The sequence below is a fragment of the Benincasa hispida genome, chromosome 2, assembly GCF_009727055.1.
Source record: "Benincasa hispida cultivar B227 chromosome 2, ASM972705v1, whole genome shotgun sequence".
Classification (NCBI taxonomy): Eukaryota; Viridiplantae; Streptophyta; class Magnoliopsida; order Cucurbitales; family Cucurbitaceae; genus Benincasa; species Benincasa hispida.
Genome location: NC_052350.1, coordinates 56,076,353 through 56,091,385, shown reverse-complemented (window position 1 = coordinate 56,091,385; position 15,033 = coordinate 56,076,353). Strand labels below are relative to the sequence as shown.

At 34.0% G+C, this 15,033-nt stretch overlaps 1 protein-coding gene across 5 annotated transcripts; it reads left to right on the top strand.

The window, feature by feature from the left end:
- The first annotated feature begins 4,398 nt into the window (after positions 1 to 4,398).
- LOC120070944 lies at positions 4,399 to 13,477 on the top strand. Of its 5 annotated transcripts, XR_005480083.1 has the most exons (5): positions 4,399 to 4,806; positions 5,648 to 5,716; positions 7,844 to 7,925; positions 10,195 to 10,522; positions 10,613 to 11,191. XR_005480083.1 is itself a non-coding variant. In XM_039022868.1 (2 exons), exons 1-2 carry the CDS (start codon positions 10,151 to 10,153, stop codon positions 10,754 to 10,756), a joined length of 516 nt encoding a protein of 171 aa, XP_038878796.1. In that variant the 5' UTR covers positions 9,191 to 10,150; the 3' UTR covers positions 10,757 to 11,191. The 5 variants fall into 5 exon arrangements, 1 of the variants encoding a protein (XP_038878796.1); XR_005480084.1 differs by lacking the exon at positions 5,648 to 5,716; XR_005480081.1 differs by having other exon boundaries at positions 4,399 to 5,716.
- The last annotated feature ends 1,556 nt before the right edge of the window (positions 13,478 to 15,033 follow it).

The window sequence follows — 15,033 nt, the reverse complement described above, 5'->3', positions numbered from 1 at the left end:
ACGATGTGCTCGATCGTTTAGTAATCGGCAGCCTATCGCATAGACTATGCCACTCGATCGTGTAGCAACGATCAGCTGAAAGACTACCGTATAGTCAAAGGTAAGTGATCGCTTAGCTGATCTTGTTGTCTCTCAATGCTATCGTTTAGTGAAACTCTTTCACTTGATAACTTGTCTCCGTGAGAACCTTCCGAATTAAGTAATTTCCAAATTTAGGAAAACAATTTTCCTTTTTATCGCACAGTTACATAAAACTTCCAATAATCTCCCATCAATCGGATATTAGAGAAAAAGAAATTAATTATCATATGATTAATACATTATAAATAAATATGATAACTAACTTACCATATTATATTTATAACCAGTTTTAATATTTCATCTCATGAAACATACAAACCATAATTCTTTTTCTATTTCATGGTACTTAATGTAAGTCCTATTTACATTAATTCCTCCACTTGATGTATCTCATACATCACACCAATTATATCATATATAATTGAATTTTCTCTTGTTAATTTGAACACTTTAAATCAACCCCAAAACCTGATTCTCAAATTGAATCCATTGAGTTACCAAGGGAACCTTATGGACCTGGAACTTGAAGCTCCAATGGTATGTGAATAACTGACTAAACTCTTTAGTCACGAGATCCACCATCTGTTAACTTTCGGGCTCTCCACTAAAGACTGATAGCTGCACTCTTCTCACTACAAATATATTTTTATGTCCATATCAACAAATCAACAGTGCGATAACCCTTCATAGATCGCTCGTAAGTATAGTTGGGCCAATTTACCATTTTGCCCTTGTAATTATATCTAACTCCTTAAGTACCACCGATTCCTCTAATGAATAATAAGTCATAGTCCTACTATGACTGGGTCCTCTCTTCCAAAGAGAGGGTATGGCCACTATGTTCAAGACCCGGAATCAACTCTTAAAGGAGCAATCTATCTATATACCTCTACTCCGGGGAAGGAGTGAATTTCGTCTTGTGTAACTGAGTTCCCAACTCCCCAATAAGAAAAATCCCCAAAAAGGCGGACTTATTGAGTTAACAATATGGTCATTCTCACCCATACTAATCAAGGGATTGTCCTTATAAGCAGGAGTTCCCAAAATACTCAGGATTAAGGTCATGTCACCTACGGTCATTTTAGTGAGATGTAAGTCTCAATTATCAACGACGTTATATAAAGAGATAAATCATCTAATAGTCTGATCTTATACAAACTATTTGTATAGGATACCCCGCTTGCATGTCTCCACATGAATGGTCAGGATCAGACCATCTGTAGTAGTTCACAACACTTGTAAGCCTCTACAAAGCGGGCCGTATCCATAGTGTCACCAGGATAAGGCATCCCTCTTTTATCTTTATACTACAGACCTTTTATGTTATTACTTAAGGCATGATTCACTTGTGTATCACATATACATGCTTAAGTTTACATAAAATAAAATAAAATAACTCTTATTTTATTAATAATAATGTGTACAATGTTTACAAACTACAAGACTCTGGGAGAATTAGGATACCAATCCCAACATAAACAAGGTATACTACCAAGGGGTGTTGGAGACAACCTTAGATTTTGTGAACATTGTATATTGGGCAAAGCAACTAGACAACAATTCTCCAAAGGACAGCACACTTCAAAGGAAATCCTTGAATATGTGCACTCTGACTTGTGAGGGCCAGCTCACTCTCCATCTCTTAGTGGAGCAAGGTATTTTCTTTCATTTGTAGATGACTATTCAAGAAAGAGTTGGGTTTATTTCTTAAAATCTAAAGATGAAGTATTTAGTAGATTTAAAGAATGGAAGACCTTGATTGAGAAGCATACCTCTAAAAAAATTAAACATTTGAGAACTGATAACAGTTTAGAGTTTTGTGGAGAGGAATTTAATTTGTATTGCATGGAGCAAGACATAGTAAGGCATAGAACTATGAGGTTCACACCTCAACAAAATGGAATGGCCAAAAGATTAAATAGAACAGTACTTGAAATAGTAAGATGTCAGTTGTCCAATGCCTCATTACCTGAAAAATATTGGGTTGAAGTTGTCTCATACACCATATACACACTTAATAGATGCCCTCATCAATCTATAGAGCTATAGACTCTTGAAGAGAGGTGGACAGGGCAACGACCAAAGCTGGAACACCTAAAGTGCATGTTCTTAGGTTTTACAACGGGAGTAAAAGGCTTTAAATTGCGGCATCCAGTTGAAAAGGGGTGTGTGAACAACCAAGATGTGATCTTTAGAGAAAATAAAATGTTCATGATGTCAGAACAACCATCTTCAACATGAACCAAGATTAGTAGCACTAGATTTGAGGTGGAGCCTCAAAATGATAATAGAGCTTCTACTTCCTCACAAAACCAAGAGTTAGAAGGTGATGAGGCAGCTGAACCTAGTGATCATGTGTCAAGTGATCAAGTTGAGACACATAGGGACTTGCACAACTACTCATTGGCAAGAAACAGACCGAGAAGAACTATAGTACCACCAGCAAGGTACCAAGAGTCTGACTTTGCAAGTGTAGCATTGAGTGCTACCATTTCTTTGAGTAATAATGAACATTCCAACTTTGAAGAAGAAACAAATAGCCTGGATGCTAGGCAATGGATTGAGGCTATGAATGATGAGATGAAGTCCCTCAATCAAAATGACACTTGGAGATTAGTACCTATGCCTAAAGGTACAAACCTATCTCATGAAAATGGATCTACAAATTTAAAGAAGAGATTTCAGGTGTGCAAAAGTCTAGGTTCAAGGCTAGGCTTCTTGCTAAGGGGTTCACTCAAAAGGAAGGCATTGACTATAATGAGGTGTTCTCTCCAGTTGTGAAGTATACTTCCATCCGACTACTTCTTTCCTTTGTTGTACAAAAAGATTTGGAATTAGACCAGCTAGATGTAAAGACAACCTTCTTACATGGGCTGTTGAATGAGACAATATACATGAGACAACCTCAAAGCTATGTCAAAAGTGGAGAAGAAGACCTTGTGTGTTTGTTGAACAAGTCCATCTATGGCCTAAAACAGTCACCAAGATGCTGGTATGAAAGGTTTGATGAGGTGATCTCCAAGATTGGGTTCAAAAGAAGCTCATTTGATTGGCGTGTATACACAAATACTAGTAGTTTCAAGGAACTGCTCTATCTACTTCTCTATGTAGATGACATGCTACTGGTCGGGAGATTAAAAAAAAATTGAAGCAAGTGAAATGCTTCTTAAGAGAGAATTTGACATGAAAGACCTAGGGAGTCAAGGAGGATCCCAAGCATTGAAATAGAAAGAGATTAAAAATAGGGCAGATTGCTTATTAGTCAATCTGAATATTGTTCAAAGATTTTACAGAGGTTCAAGATGGAGAAGGCAAAGCCAGTTGGTACTCCTTTTGCCCCTCACTTTAAGCTTTCAGCTGCTAATAGTCCAAAGAGCACTGATGAAAAGCATCTGAACCATATGAAGGTTGTCCCTTATTCCCAAGCAGTGGGATCTCTTATGTATCTTATGACTTCTACTTGACCAGACCTGTCCTATGCAACAAGTATGGTCAGTAGGTATATGGGAAATCCTGGTAGAAGACATTGGGAGGCTGTCAAGTGGATACTAAGGTATCTATGTTCATCCAAGGAGGCAAAAGTCTTATATAGACAGAATGAGCTATCCAGTGATAAAGTTTATGGTTATGTAGATGCAGACTATGTAGGAGACTTGGACAGAAGACGTTCCCTATCAGGTTATGTTTTCCTATGGGGGAACAATTTTTAATCAGTTGGAAAGCTACATTGTAGCCTATTATGACCCTTTCCACAACAGAGGCTGAGTTCATTGCTTTGTCCGAGGCTGTGAAGGAAGGTTTGTGGCTGAAAGGTTTACTAAACGATTTCGACATAACACAAACTAAAGTCAGAATCTATTGTGATAATCAGAGCACAATATACCTATCTAAGAATCAGCAGTTTCACAGCAGAACCAAGCATATTGGTATCAAATATCATTTCATCAGACAAAAGATTGAGAAAGGGAAAGTCGAGGTAGTGAAGATTCATACCTCGGATAACGCAGTTCATATGCTAACCAAACTGTTCCATTAAATAAGCTTGGCATATGCTTGGCCTTCTTGAGTTCGAATTACCTGAAAAAGGTTAGCTCAAGTCAACTCAGTGAAGCAAAGAGAGAAAGAACTCTGGATGCTTACAAAGGTGGAGATTGTTTTTAGAAACACTATAATAAATGTATCTTTTAATAGCATATCTTATAAACATGCTATTAAAAAAAAAAGGGTGGAAAATAGACGCGCGCACAACGTATATGTAAGCGGATTTTTTTTTTTTTTTAAATTTTTTTTTTTTTAATTTTAGGTTTTACACCGAAACACAATTCCCAGCTGCGCGCCACACGTTTCCCCTTTTTCGTTCCCTCTCGTTCCCTCTCGTTTTCGTTCTCTCTTGTTTTCTCCGGCCAATCTATTTTGGTTTTCCCTCTTCGTTCTCCGGCCAGTCTCACAAAAAATTAATTCCCAGCTGCGTCGTTTTCCCTCTTTCGTTTTCTCATTCCTCTGAAGTCAATCGTCTGCATCATCTTCTCAATCCAGCTCCTCTCGGCCCTTTCTCCAAATTTACCACATTTCCATGTCTCCCATCGTCTCCAATGCCTCCGCGTGTTCTCTGAAATTCCAGCACCCTCTTCGTATTCTCTGAAGTTCGAGCATCCTGATTCAAGCATCTCATGTTCAAGCATTCTGATTCTAGAAATATTTCTAGTATTTCGAGAAATCTATGGGGTAAATAGCTAGGTTTCTATTTTCTTTTCTTCATTTACTCTTGGTTGCAATTTTCCTCTTCTGTCCTCCTATTGATGTCGAGTAGAAGGTTATCTAGGTTTGATTGTAAAGAGTTGGTTGATTAAATTTCTTGATTTCTTTTTAACTAGAAATTTCTAGATTTCTTGGTCTCATTGATTTGGGTTTAGATGGATTCGACGTCCTTAAGAACTAAAGTCGTTCTCTCTGGTTTGTCCCTTCTACCCATAAGTTCAAACCAGTTGGGTGGGTGAGACTATATTTGTAGCAAAAGCTCGCTCACTAACTGAGTAACTGTACTCTTGTGCTGGGTAAACTTAATTCTTGCACATGGGTAAACTTACATTGCACAAATTCTTGTTTGATAGGATGTTCCTACAGTTAACACATGGGTAAACTTACATTGGGCAGATTTTTTCACTGCTTCACTGTTTGATTGCTTTAATTAGTTACCTATCACGTCCGTCAATTGAACTTTGTTCATCTTTGTCATGGGCGGGGTAGGTAATTCAATAATATGTTGTCTTCTCAATCTTACCATGGTTCGTTAATCTAGTCATTTATTCTTTATTAGAGTGAAGTTATGGTCCTTTGTTTTCTTTTACTTTTTTTCTCCATCGATTATGTTCTTGGCTTTTGATCAGAAATGAAATTGGTCATGGTCTCTTGGGGTGTCAATTGCTTCTATAATTGGATTGGTTATTGTGGTTAATTTTTACAAGATTTTAAAGTACTCCTTCAATGTTCTAATTGCTTCTAGATGCTCATTGTGTATTATCTCAAATCGTTATCCTCCAACATTCGTTAGATGTGTATTATCTAGGTTTTGAAGATTTTGTGAAGCCCTCACCCAATTCAAACTTCAGCTGCAAATAGGTTTACTCCTCCTAAGGTGAGGGAAAAAAGAGAGGGGTAGTAATGTAATTTCCTCCTATTAATTAATTTTATAATATGGCTTTTCTTTTACCCCCTTTTGCCTTTAATTTTTTTCACAAGTGACATTATTTATTTATTGGTATATGAATCTTGTCGTAATTTAAGTTAGTTCATGCATCAGAGGCTTGAATAACAAATAAGTTTGGTCATTATTGATTTTCAACTCTTCACATATCATGAGATGAGACTGGAAAAAATAACCCAAAAATGGATTGCGTTATGCAAATGTTTAATCATTTTTGTTGTTCAAAGCCAAGAATTATCCTAAAATTTTACAATGTAACATTTGACCTTTTTTTCCTTAAATAAAAGTACACAAGTCTAACTAAAGATTATGGAGCTTGGCCTTATGATTTTGTTTTAAACGATCTTTAAATGTTTCCTTTGATTTGATTTTCTTCTGCATCTTGTCATCTGGGCTTCTTGGTATAACTCAGAGGAGAAAACATGCTATTATTTTATCGATGGTAGAGTAGGCATTTTTTTATGTACTATGTTTCCTTTTCGAAGTTAATGACGATAAGGAAACGAAAATTTGAAAGTTTTATAATTGAAGTGTTGAATAGATTTAGTTTCTCAATGCTCACAATGAAGTACTTTAAGTTGTGAAAAGTGGTTGTATTTTTTTAATGAAGGTTTTATCTCCAAAAGTGTAAGGCCAAAAGGGTCTAATGTAAGAATATTGATGACTTTTAATTGTGTGTTTCAATACGCATAGTAGTTTTTCAAAGCAAAAAAGAAAACTTTTATTTTTTGAGTAAGTATTTTTGTTTGTTAAACTGAGATCATCAACTTAATATTTGGATTAAAAAAACAAGAGGCTTGAAAGCAAAGCAACTTGTAATCATTAACTTCAAGTTTTATCGATATTTTGTATTGTCTTTTTGGCTTACTTTTAGTCTCAATTTATGTCTTATATTTGTATTGGTGTTCTCATATTTTTAACATCCATCCCTCGTAGTATTATACTACCATCTCTTCAATGTATATAGGTTTTTTCTATGTGTACCAATATCTTTTGTACCTTTAATAGTTATAGGCTTAGAAATTATTGGATAATTAAAAGAGTTTTTTCCATGCGTTAATATGTCTCGGTGCGTACTATATTTTGAATAGAATAAGGGATGATGAAATGCTAAAGTAGAGATCTTTCATTACCAAAACTAAAAGAGAAGCATAATTTCATTTATTATTTCATTATTAAATGCTAGAGTGGGTTCTTTTTTTTTTTTTTTGTTTTGTTTTGTTTAGTTTAGCTCATAAATGCATAACTTTTAGTTTAATAACACATATCTTTGTTACGTATTAGTTTAATTACATTTGGCATTCTTATAGCAATAACTTGAAGAAGAATGTTTGAAAAAGATTGGGTTCATTTGAATAGGTAAGAGAATATCAAATTAATATAAAATTAATCATAGATTAATATAGTTACTTATATTAATTGGAAACTCGGATTTTTTTAATAAAGCGACCAATGAATATTTAAGGGGAGCATGGAACTTCGTCAAACAAGTAGAAAACATGTTGGGTTGGTAGGCAAGATTTTGTGTCCATGTAAGACATGTAGGAACATGAATCATCAAACCTTTAATGTTGTTTATGAACATTATCAAAGGTATGGATCCAACTTATAGGATTTGGTACCATCATGGTGAAGGAGTACCTATAGATTGTATGTTTGATGGTCAACCCTTTTGTAGTATTATTGGTGTATATTAGCAAGCAGTGGAAGCAACAAAGATCAATAAACACTCTAATTCATTAATTTTGGTAGTAACTAAAGCATGTTCATACAATAATAAGTGGGTTTCAAGCCTTATCTTTGTAGAACTTCTTGAAATCTTGATTCTCAGCTATAAACTTCTCCAAATCTCACTGTGGACCACTTCAAGATCTTTCTCACTTTTCTTTTGGAGCTTTAGATTGAGTTGTGGAACTCAAAATAAGCTTGAATGAAGGGAATTTGGAAAAAAATTCACTGCAACAACCCACTTGAAGAAGAACTTCAACTCGAATTTTTCAGCAAAAACTCTATAGATGCATGCCTTAATTCCATTCTAATATTCTCTATTTATTGCAGGACTCTCATGCATAGAAGATGACTGCATGACATGCAACTAGTTATTGAAGTCAAACTAGGGTTTGGTGTGAGCTAGTTGAAGGTATTAATGGAAAAATCCATAATTCCATTCTGTGTTGTTTTTCAAACTTTTCAATTTTTATCAAATAATTTCAAAAATCAATTTGATTTCAAAAATTGAAAATATTATTAATTTTGCAAAATTAATTTCATAAATTAATTTTCTAATAAAATTAATAAATAATTATTTAAATAATTTAGTTAATTTTAATTAATTTAATATCAAATATTAAATTAATTTTACACAAATTCACCTTCATATATTTAAATCATATTTAAATATTTATTAATTTTCCTATTTCGTTTAATTCTAATTTAACGTGTAATTATATCTCATATAATTACTAATTCTCTTAATTCTAATTTGAACATTTCAAATTAACTTATCACGTTACTCTAAAGCTAATTCATTTACGAGCTAATAGGGGGACCTCGTGGATCTACAGATCATGAGCTCCAACTTACGAGATTAATTGACTAAACTCATTACAGCGATTAACCCCCATTCGTTAACCATTCACAATTTGTTCGTAATAATGATTGGGTCAAATATTTATTTTACCTCTGAGATTAACTTTTGTTCCTTAAGTACTACTGATCCTCTTATGAATCAATTGATCTGTGATTTAATCAACAAACCGAGTTTCTCTCAGGCTAATGAGAGGATGGGGTCTCTTGTTCAAGACCCAAAGTCAGCATTTAAAGGAACAACCTCTCTACTATCCCTAAAAGTGGGTAGGAGTGAACTCATTCTTACACCCTATGTCTTCAACTATCTACTCGGTCTTACCCCTGAAATGGAGGTTTATTGAGTCGGCGCTGTTGAGCCAACCCTCGCCTATGCAAAACTAAGGATAATCTCGAATAAACAGGAGTTCATAGTTAGCTCAAGATTAAGGTCAAGTTACCTAGGTCATCACTTTGAAATAGTCAGTCTTAAACAATAAATCGTTATAAAGTAAGAATGATTGATTTTATGGTCAGATCTTGTACAAACTCATTTGCACAGAACACTCACAGTTCTCATGTCATAATATGTACGAATTAGGATCACTTTGTTTGTAACACTCTATAACTCTTTGTTACAACTACAGAGTAGGCCGCATCTAATAGTGTTACCAGAATAAGGCACCCAATCTTATTCATATATTATAAGATCATTTTGACTATTTCCTCGAACCTGATCCACTTTTATGTCTCCACATAAAGTTCAAGTACTCATGTAATGGTCATGGGTCTTTTAGGTTTATTGGAGTTCTAATAAGCAATACATATATTCAATAACAACTTATTGAATTTTTCAGAATAAGTTTTATTATTTACAAACCACGAGTTTTAGGACATAAAACCCAACAAGTACTTCTTTCATGAGTGAAAAAAATTGATGAATCATTTGTAAATAGTAACGTCAATCAAAAGATCGTAGACGCAAACATTTCTTTGTATCCTCATTGTACAGAATATACAAAAATGTCAGTTGTGGTATCCTTATATAAGATAAAGACTACTAATGATTGGACCGATAAAAGTTTCACAAGCCTTTTAGAGCTATTGCACGATATGTTACCCCCTGATAATGTTATCCCAAAATCCACTTATGAAGTAAAGAAGTTCTTAAAAGTATTTGATTTAGGATATGAAAAGATCCATGCTTGTGAAAATGATTGTTGCTTGTTTACAAAAGAGAATAAAGATTTAGAGAGTTGTCCAATTCGTGGGCATTCTCAATGGAAGGTGGATAAGCGTACCAAACGGATGAAACATGGTGTTCCAACAAAAGTGTTAAGGTATTTTCCATGGATTCCAAGATTGAAACGAATGTTCCAAATGCATGATGTAGCTTAATTACTAATGTGGTATATGAACCATAAAAGTAGTGATAGGAAGATGTGTCATCCAATCGATTGTGTTTCATGGGACTCAATTGATGCAAAGTGGTCAGAATTTTCAAACGATCCACAAAACTTAAGATTTGGTCTTGAAATTGATGGTTTCAACCCATTTTCAACTTTAGTAGTAGGTATAGTTGTTGGCCAGTTATGCTTGTGACATATAACCTACCTCCTTGGTTATGCATGTCGAAAGAAAATATACTGCTAACCATTATTGATTCCTAGTCCTAAACAGCCTGGCAATGATATTGACATTTATTTGCAACCATTAATTGATGACCTGAAATTTTTATGGAATGGAGTGGAAATTTATGACGTAGTAAGCAAATCAAACTTCAATTTGAGAGTTGTGCTTATGTGGACGATCAATGACTTCCCTACTTATGGATATCTTGCTAGTTGCACAACAAAGGGCAAGATGGCATGTCCAATTTGTGGGGAGCACACACATTCCCAATGGTTGTACTATAGTAAGAAATTAGTGTATACGGGACATAGACGTTTTTTTCCTTCATCTCATGCGTATAGAAGAAAGAAGTCATGGTTTGATGGCAAAGTTAAACAACGACAAGCTTCTAGGATTGCAAATGGAAATGAAATTGATGCCCAACTTAAAGATTTCCAAAATTGTATTGGAAAATTCGAGAAGAAAACACGAAAGAGACAAAAAGAGTTGAATGGAATGTGGAAGAAACGATCAATCTTATTTGACTTACCATATTGGAAGGTACATACATTTTTTTCATTAATGTCCTTAGTTGGCTAGGCTTTGATGTACATTATTTTATGTATTGACAAGTTTTTTACTCTAATGTAGGAACTTGTATTACATCACAACTTGGATGTCATGCATGTTGAGAAAAATGTATGCGAGAGCATAATAGGCACATTGTTGGATATTAATGGAAAATCAAAAGATGGATACAATGCTCGAAAAGATCTGCAAGACATGAATATATGACATGACATACACCCAGAAGAACGCGGGAGTCGAATATACCTTCCTCCAACTCTAAACACTTTGTCCAAATTAGAGAAACAATTGTTCTGCAAGCAATTACATGAGTTGAAATTACCTGATGGTTACAGTTCAAGCATTTCGAACTGTGTGTCAGTGGAGGAATGCAAAGTAATAGGATTAAAATCTCATGACTATCACGTGTTAATGTAATAACTTCTACCAGTTGTCATTAGAGGAATGCTTCTGAAGGGTCCAAGACATTCAATAACATGAATGTGTGCATTCTTTAATAAAATTTGCCAACGTGTAATTGATCGAGAATGTATATTGGAAACTGAAAAGGAGGTAATTGATACATTGTGCTTCCTCCTTCCTTCTTTGACATCATGACTCATTTAATCATTCATTTGGGGTATGAAGTTCGTTTATGTGGATCGGTTCAACTTCATTGGATGTATCCGTTTGAAAGGTATCTTAGCGTATCATATCATATATTATAGGTAGCAATTAGTTATATATCCTAAGTTTCTTATAATTGTTATGAGATTATCCTTAGGTACATGAAGACTTTGAAAGGGTATGTTAGAAATCAATCACGTCCAGAAGGGTGTATTGCAAAGCGTTATTTAGTTGAAGAATGCATTCTTTTTTATAAGAATTGTTTTAAAGATTCAATTGGCCTTGATGCCAAACAACGTCGGAATGAAGAATTTAACAATGGTGTCATACTCGAAGGTCGTTCTATATCTAAAGGATATGAAATTACATTATCTGATGACGTGCTCAACCTAGCACATCAATATGTCTTGTTTAACACAACTGCAGTGGAACCATATATAGAGTGAGTAGTGTATCAATTGGAGACTATTCATTTTCTTTTGAAGAAGGTATTAGAATTTTAATTAGTGATTTATCAAATATTTTAGAATGCATAGGAAGAAATTGATGCTATTGAATAAAGGACTTGCAAATGATGATAATCTCCTATTGAAGACTCACTCAGAACAATTTCCACTGTGGTTGAAAGAGAAGGTAATGTTATTCTTGCTTATGGTAATGATCACAATCATGAATTCATTTAACGTTAGAGTTTTTTTTTTTTAAATGGAACATATTTCATTAGATGTTGGTAACACAAAAGCCTCAAATATATTGAAATGGCTTACAAATGGACCTTGCAAGATTGTAATGTCATATTCAAGAGACATTATAAACGGTCAGCTATTCCATATAAAAAGCGTAGAAAGGTCCACTCAAAACAGTGGTGTTTCAATTGATGCAAGTACAGTATATGGATCAAGTGTTGAAGATGGATCTTCAAAAATTGATGTGGTTACATATTATGGAGTCCTGATCGAAATAATTTTGTTAGATTACTATGTCTATCGACTTCCATTGTTTAAGTGTGATTGGGCTAAAATCCACAACGGTGTTAAAGTTGATGATGGATTTACACTTGTTCATTTATATCAAAACCAAAGTCAATTCGAATGTGAGCCATACATTCTTGCATCACAAGCTAAACAAGTTTTTATGCAACAGAAAATGACAATACTCCTTGGTATGTTTTATTGAAAGCACCTCGTAGAGGATTTCATGAATTGGACAAATATGATGAGAATGTTGACACAAACTTTGTGGGTGAAGGATCTTTCATAGCACTTGACCATATTGATGAAGAGTTTGAATGTCGTAACAATGCACGATGCGATTGCGAATGAATCTTATTATGATAACTTAGAACTTAGAACTTACGATCATTTTGGGCATTTGCACTAACATAGAATTAGTGGTCATTTTGAGAATTGAAACCAACATAGAATTAGTGGCCATTTTGTGGATTGACAATAACATAGAATTAGTGGCCATTCTGTAAATTTGCACTTATAGTGCATATGCCTAGGGACACTTAGTATAATGTTGGTTGGTCTTTTTGTGAATATAGTGATTGATTATCACTTTGTAAATATGGATAATATATTGCTAAGTTATATACATTGTGAACCATTTCAATTTGTAATGCTCTACAAATATTTTACATGTATATTCAATATATAAATATAAATGTTCTCTTTATTCTCAATCTAACCATTGCTATGCAATCTAGTGTTTTTTTTTCCTGTGAACCATTTGGATCTAAGAGTTTGCCACATTATAATACAATAAAGTCAAATGGGCCTGTAAGTTGTCTTTAAATGTTCATTTAGATAAAAAAAAAATATTATATATATAATATCATCTCAATGTTTTATGTCTTAGGATTTGGATAAGCAAAATATTGGACCAACCGTTGGTAAGAAATCAAGAAAACCTCGTACTGCAACACAAACATTTGAATGACGACAATCTAATCGCACCTTGGTGAAAACATCATGGAGATTCGCAAAGTCATTCAGTATGGACTTAACTCAACCGGGTAGCTCAGACGAGGAGGTCGAGGAAGAGGATCCTCATTCAACAAAGAGCATAAAAAGAAATATAATAGATGATACAGGTAATGTCATGAAGCCTGGTATAAAGAGAGAGGTTAGGGAAACATCTCATTTTTCTGAACCATTTGACCACAACAATAGGGATTCTTCACCTGTTACTACTCCAATTCTATCCCCACATGTCAATCAAATTGTTCATCCCCAACCTAAAAGGCCAAAAACAAAAGCCAGATAACATTTCTTCAATACATGATTGGAATGACTTCATCAAAGATAAAACAAGTGCAAAATTTAAGGTATGTGATATAATTATTGAGTAAATTTATTTATTTGATTCAAGGTATGAAAACAGGTTTAGTCTTTGTACCTTTGTTGAATACTTAGTTTGAGTATGATTTCAGGCAAAAAGCAAGAAATTTAAGGAGATGAAAAAAAAAAAAACTTCCACACACGTGTAGTCGTAGAGGCTATGCTCGACTAGCCGAAGATTTGGTAAAAATTTACGTAATACTAATACCATTATTATAATTAGCACTAGAGATAATATATAATTAAATATTTTTTTCCATGTAGAAAAATTCTTCTTCTTCAACTCCAATTACACATGTAAATGTTTGGACAAAAGCATATGTGAAGAAAGATTGAAAACCCATTAACTCCCAAGTGGTTTGAAACTCTGGTTAGATTATTTTTTTTGTATTTTTTCTTAATTTTTTATTGGTCTTAAGTTGTATTTGCTACAAATTGAGTTATATCTGCAGTTTTTATATGTTGTGAATTCATGTTCGTCAATGCTTTATTGAGTTGGTTTTGTTTAAGTGATCTCTTGTTGGTGTTTTGAGTAGTGATTTAGTTCAAGTACGCGTTTCTAAATGTTGTGAATTTGTGTTCGTCATAAGGCATCCCCCCTCCCCCTCTTTCTCTCTTAAATGAACCATTCTTGGCATTTGAATGATTTCATGCATTTTTTTTCTTAGAAGCGTATCGAACAAAATCGTGTAGGAACATCTCGTTCAAGGATGATGCAATTAGTAGAGTTTTCGACCCCAATCATGGCCATGTACGAGGATTAGGATTTGGTGTAACTAGATCGAAGTTGTCTACATTAACTCAGAAAGATAAGACTATTGCATCTTTTGAAAGAAAATGTAACAACCTAACAACAGATTTAGATGAACTGAAAAGCGTGGTAGCTTCCTTAATAAGGGACAAGGTACAATTGTCCTAACTGATCTCTTTATCTATTGAAATTGTGTTTTATATAACACTTTGAATATGTTGTTTCTATAAGAAAAAATGAAGAAACAAAATTTTGATAATCCTGTTGTATCAGTATTGGAAGATAATCCAACTCCAGTCTTAAATTACCCACAGGTAAATTCATTATGACTTTTTCTATTAATTTAGTATTCAAAATTATTATTGTTTGGAAATTTTCTAACCATATTATTGGTGAAAAAGAGTGTTACTACCAACACTCCTCGTAAGTGTTTGCTCCTAGATTGGATTGGTTCAGGAGAAGTCGTTGTTGAAGGTAGATGGTCTTCCAATGATCCATCAATCCTTGTCCATCTCATACCTCTTCGCCCGAATGCAGTTCGTGTGTGGGTTGATAGGTAAAAATACCACATTCCTTCTTATGGAGGCCTACATCTGACATTATTGTTATTGACGATGTTGTGGGCATTATTGTTGCATGGCCAATGGATAAAGTCAAACTATGTAAGAAAATTTGGCTATTACTTTGTGAATTAAGTGTTTATTTAGTTCATTAGCTAATTTATTGTTATAGATACATCATGATGATTTATGAAAGCTATTTTTTTGATTGAATGACAAATATCG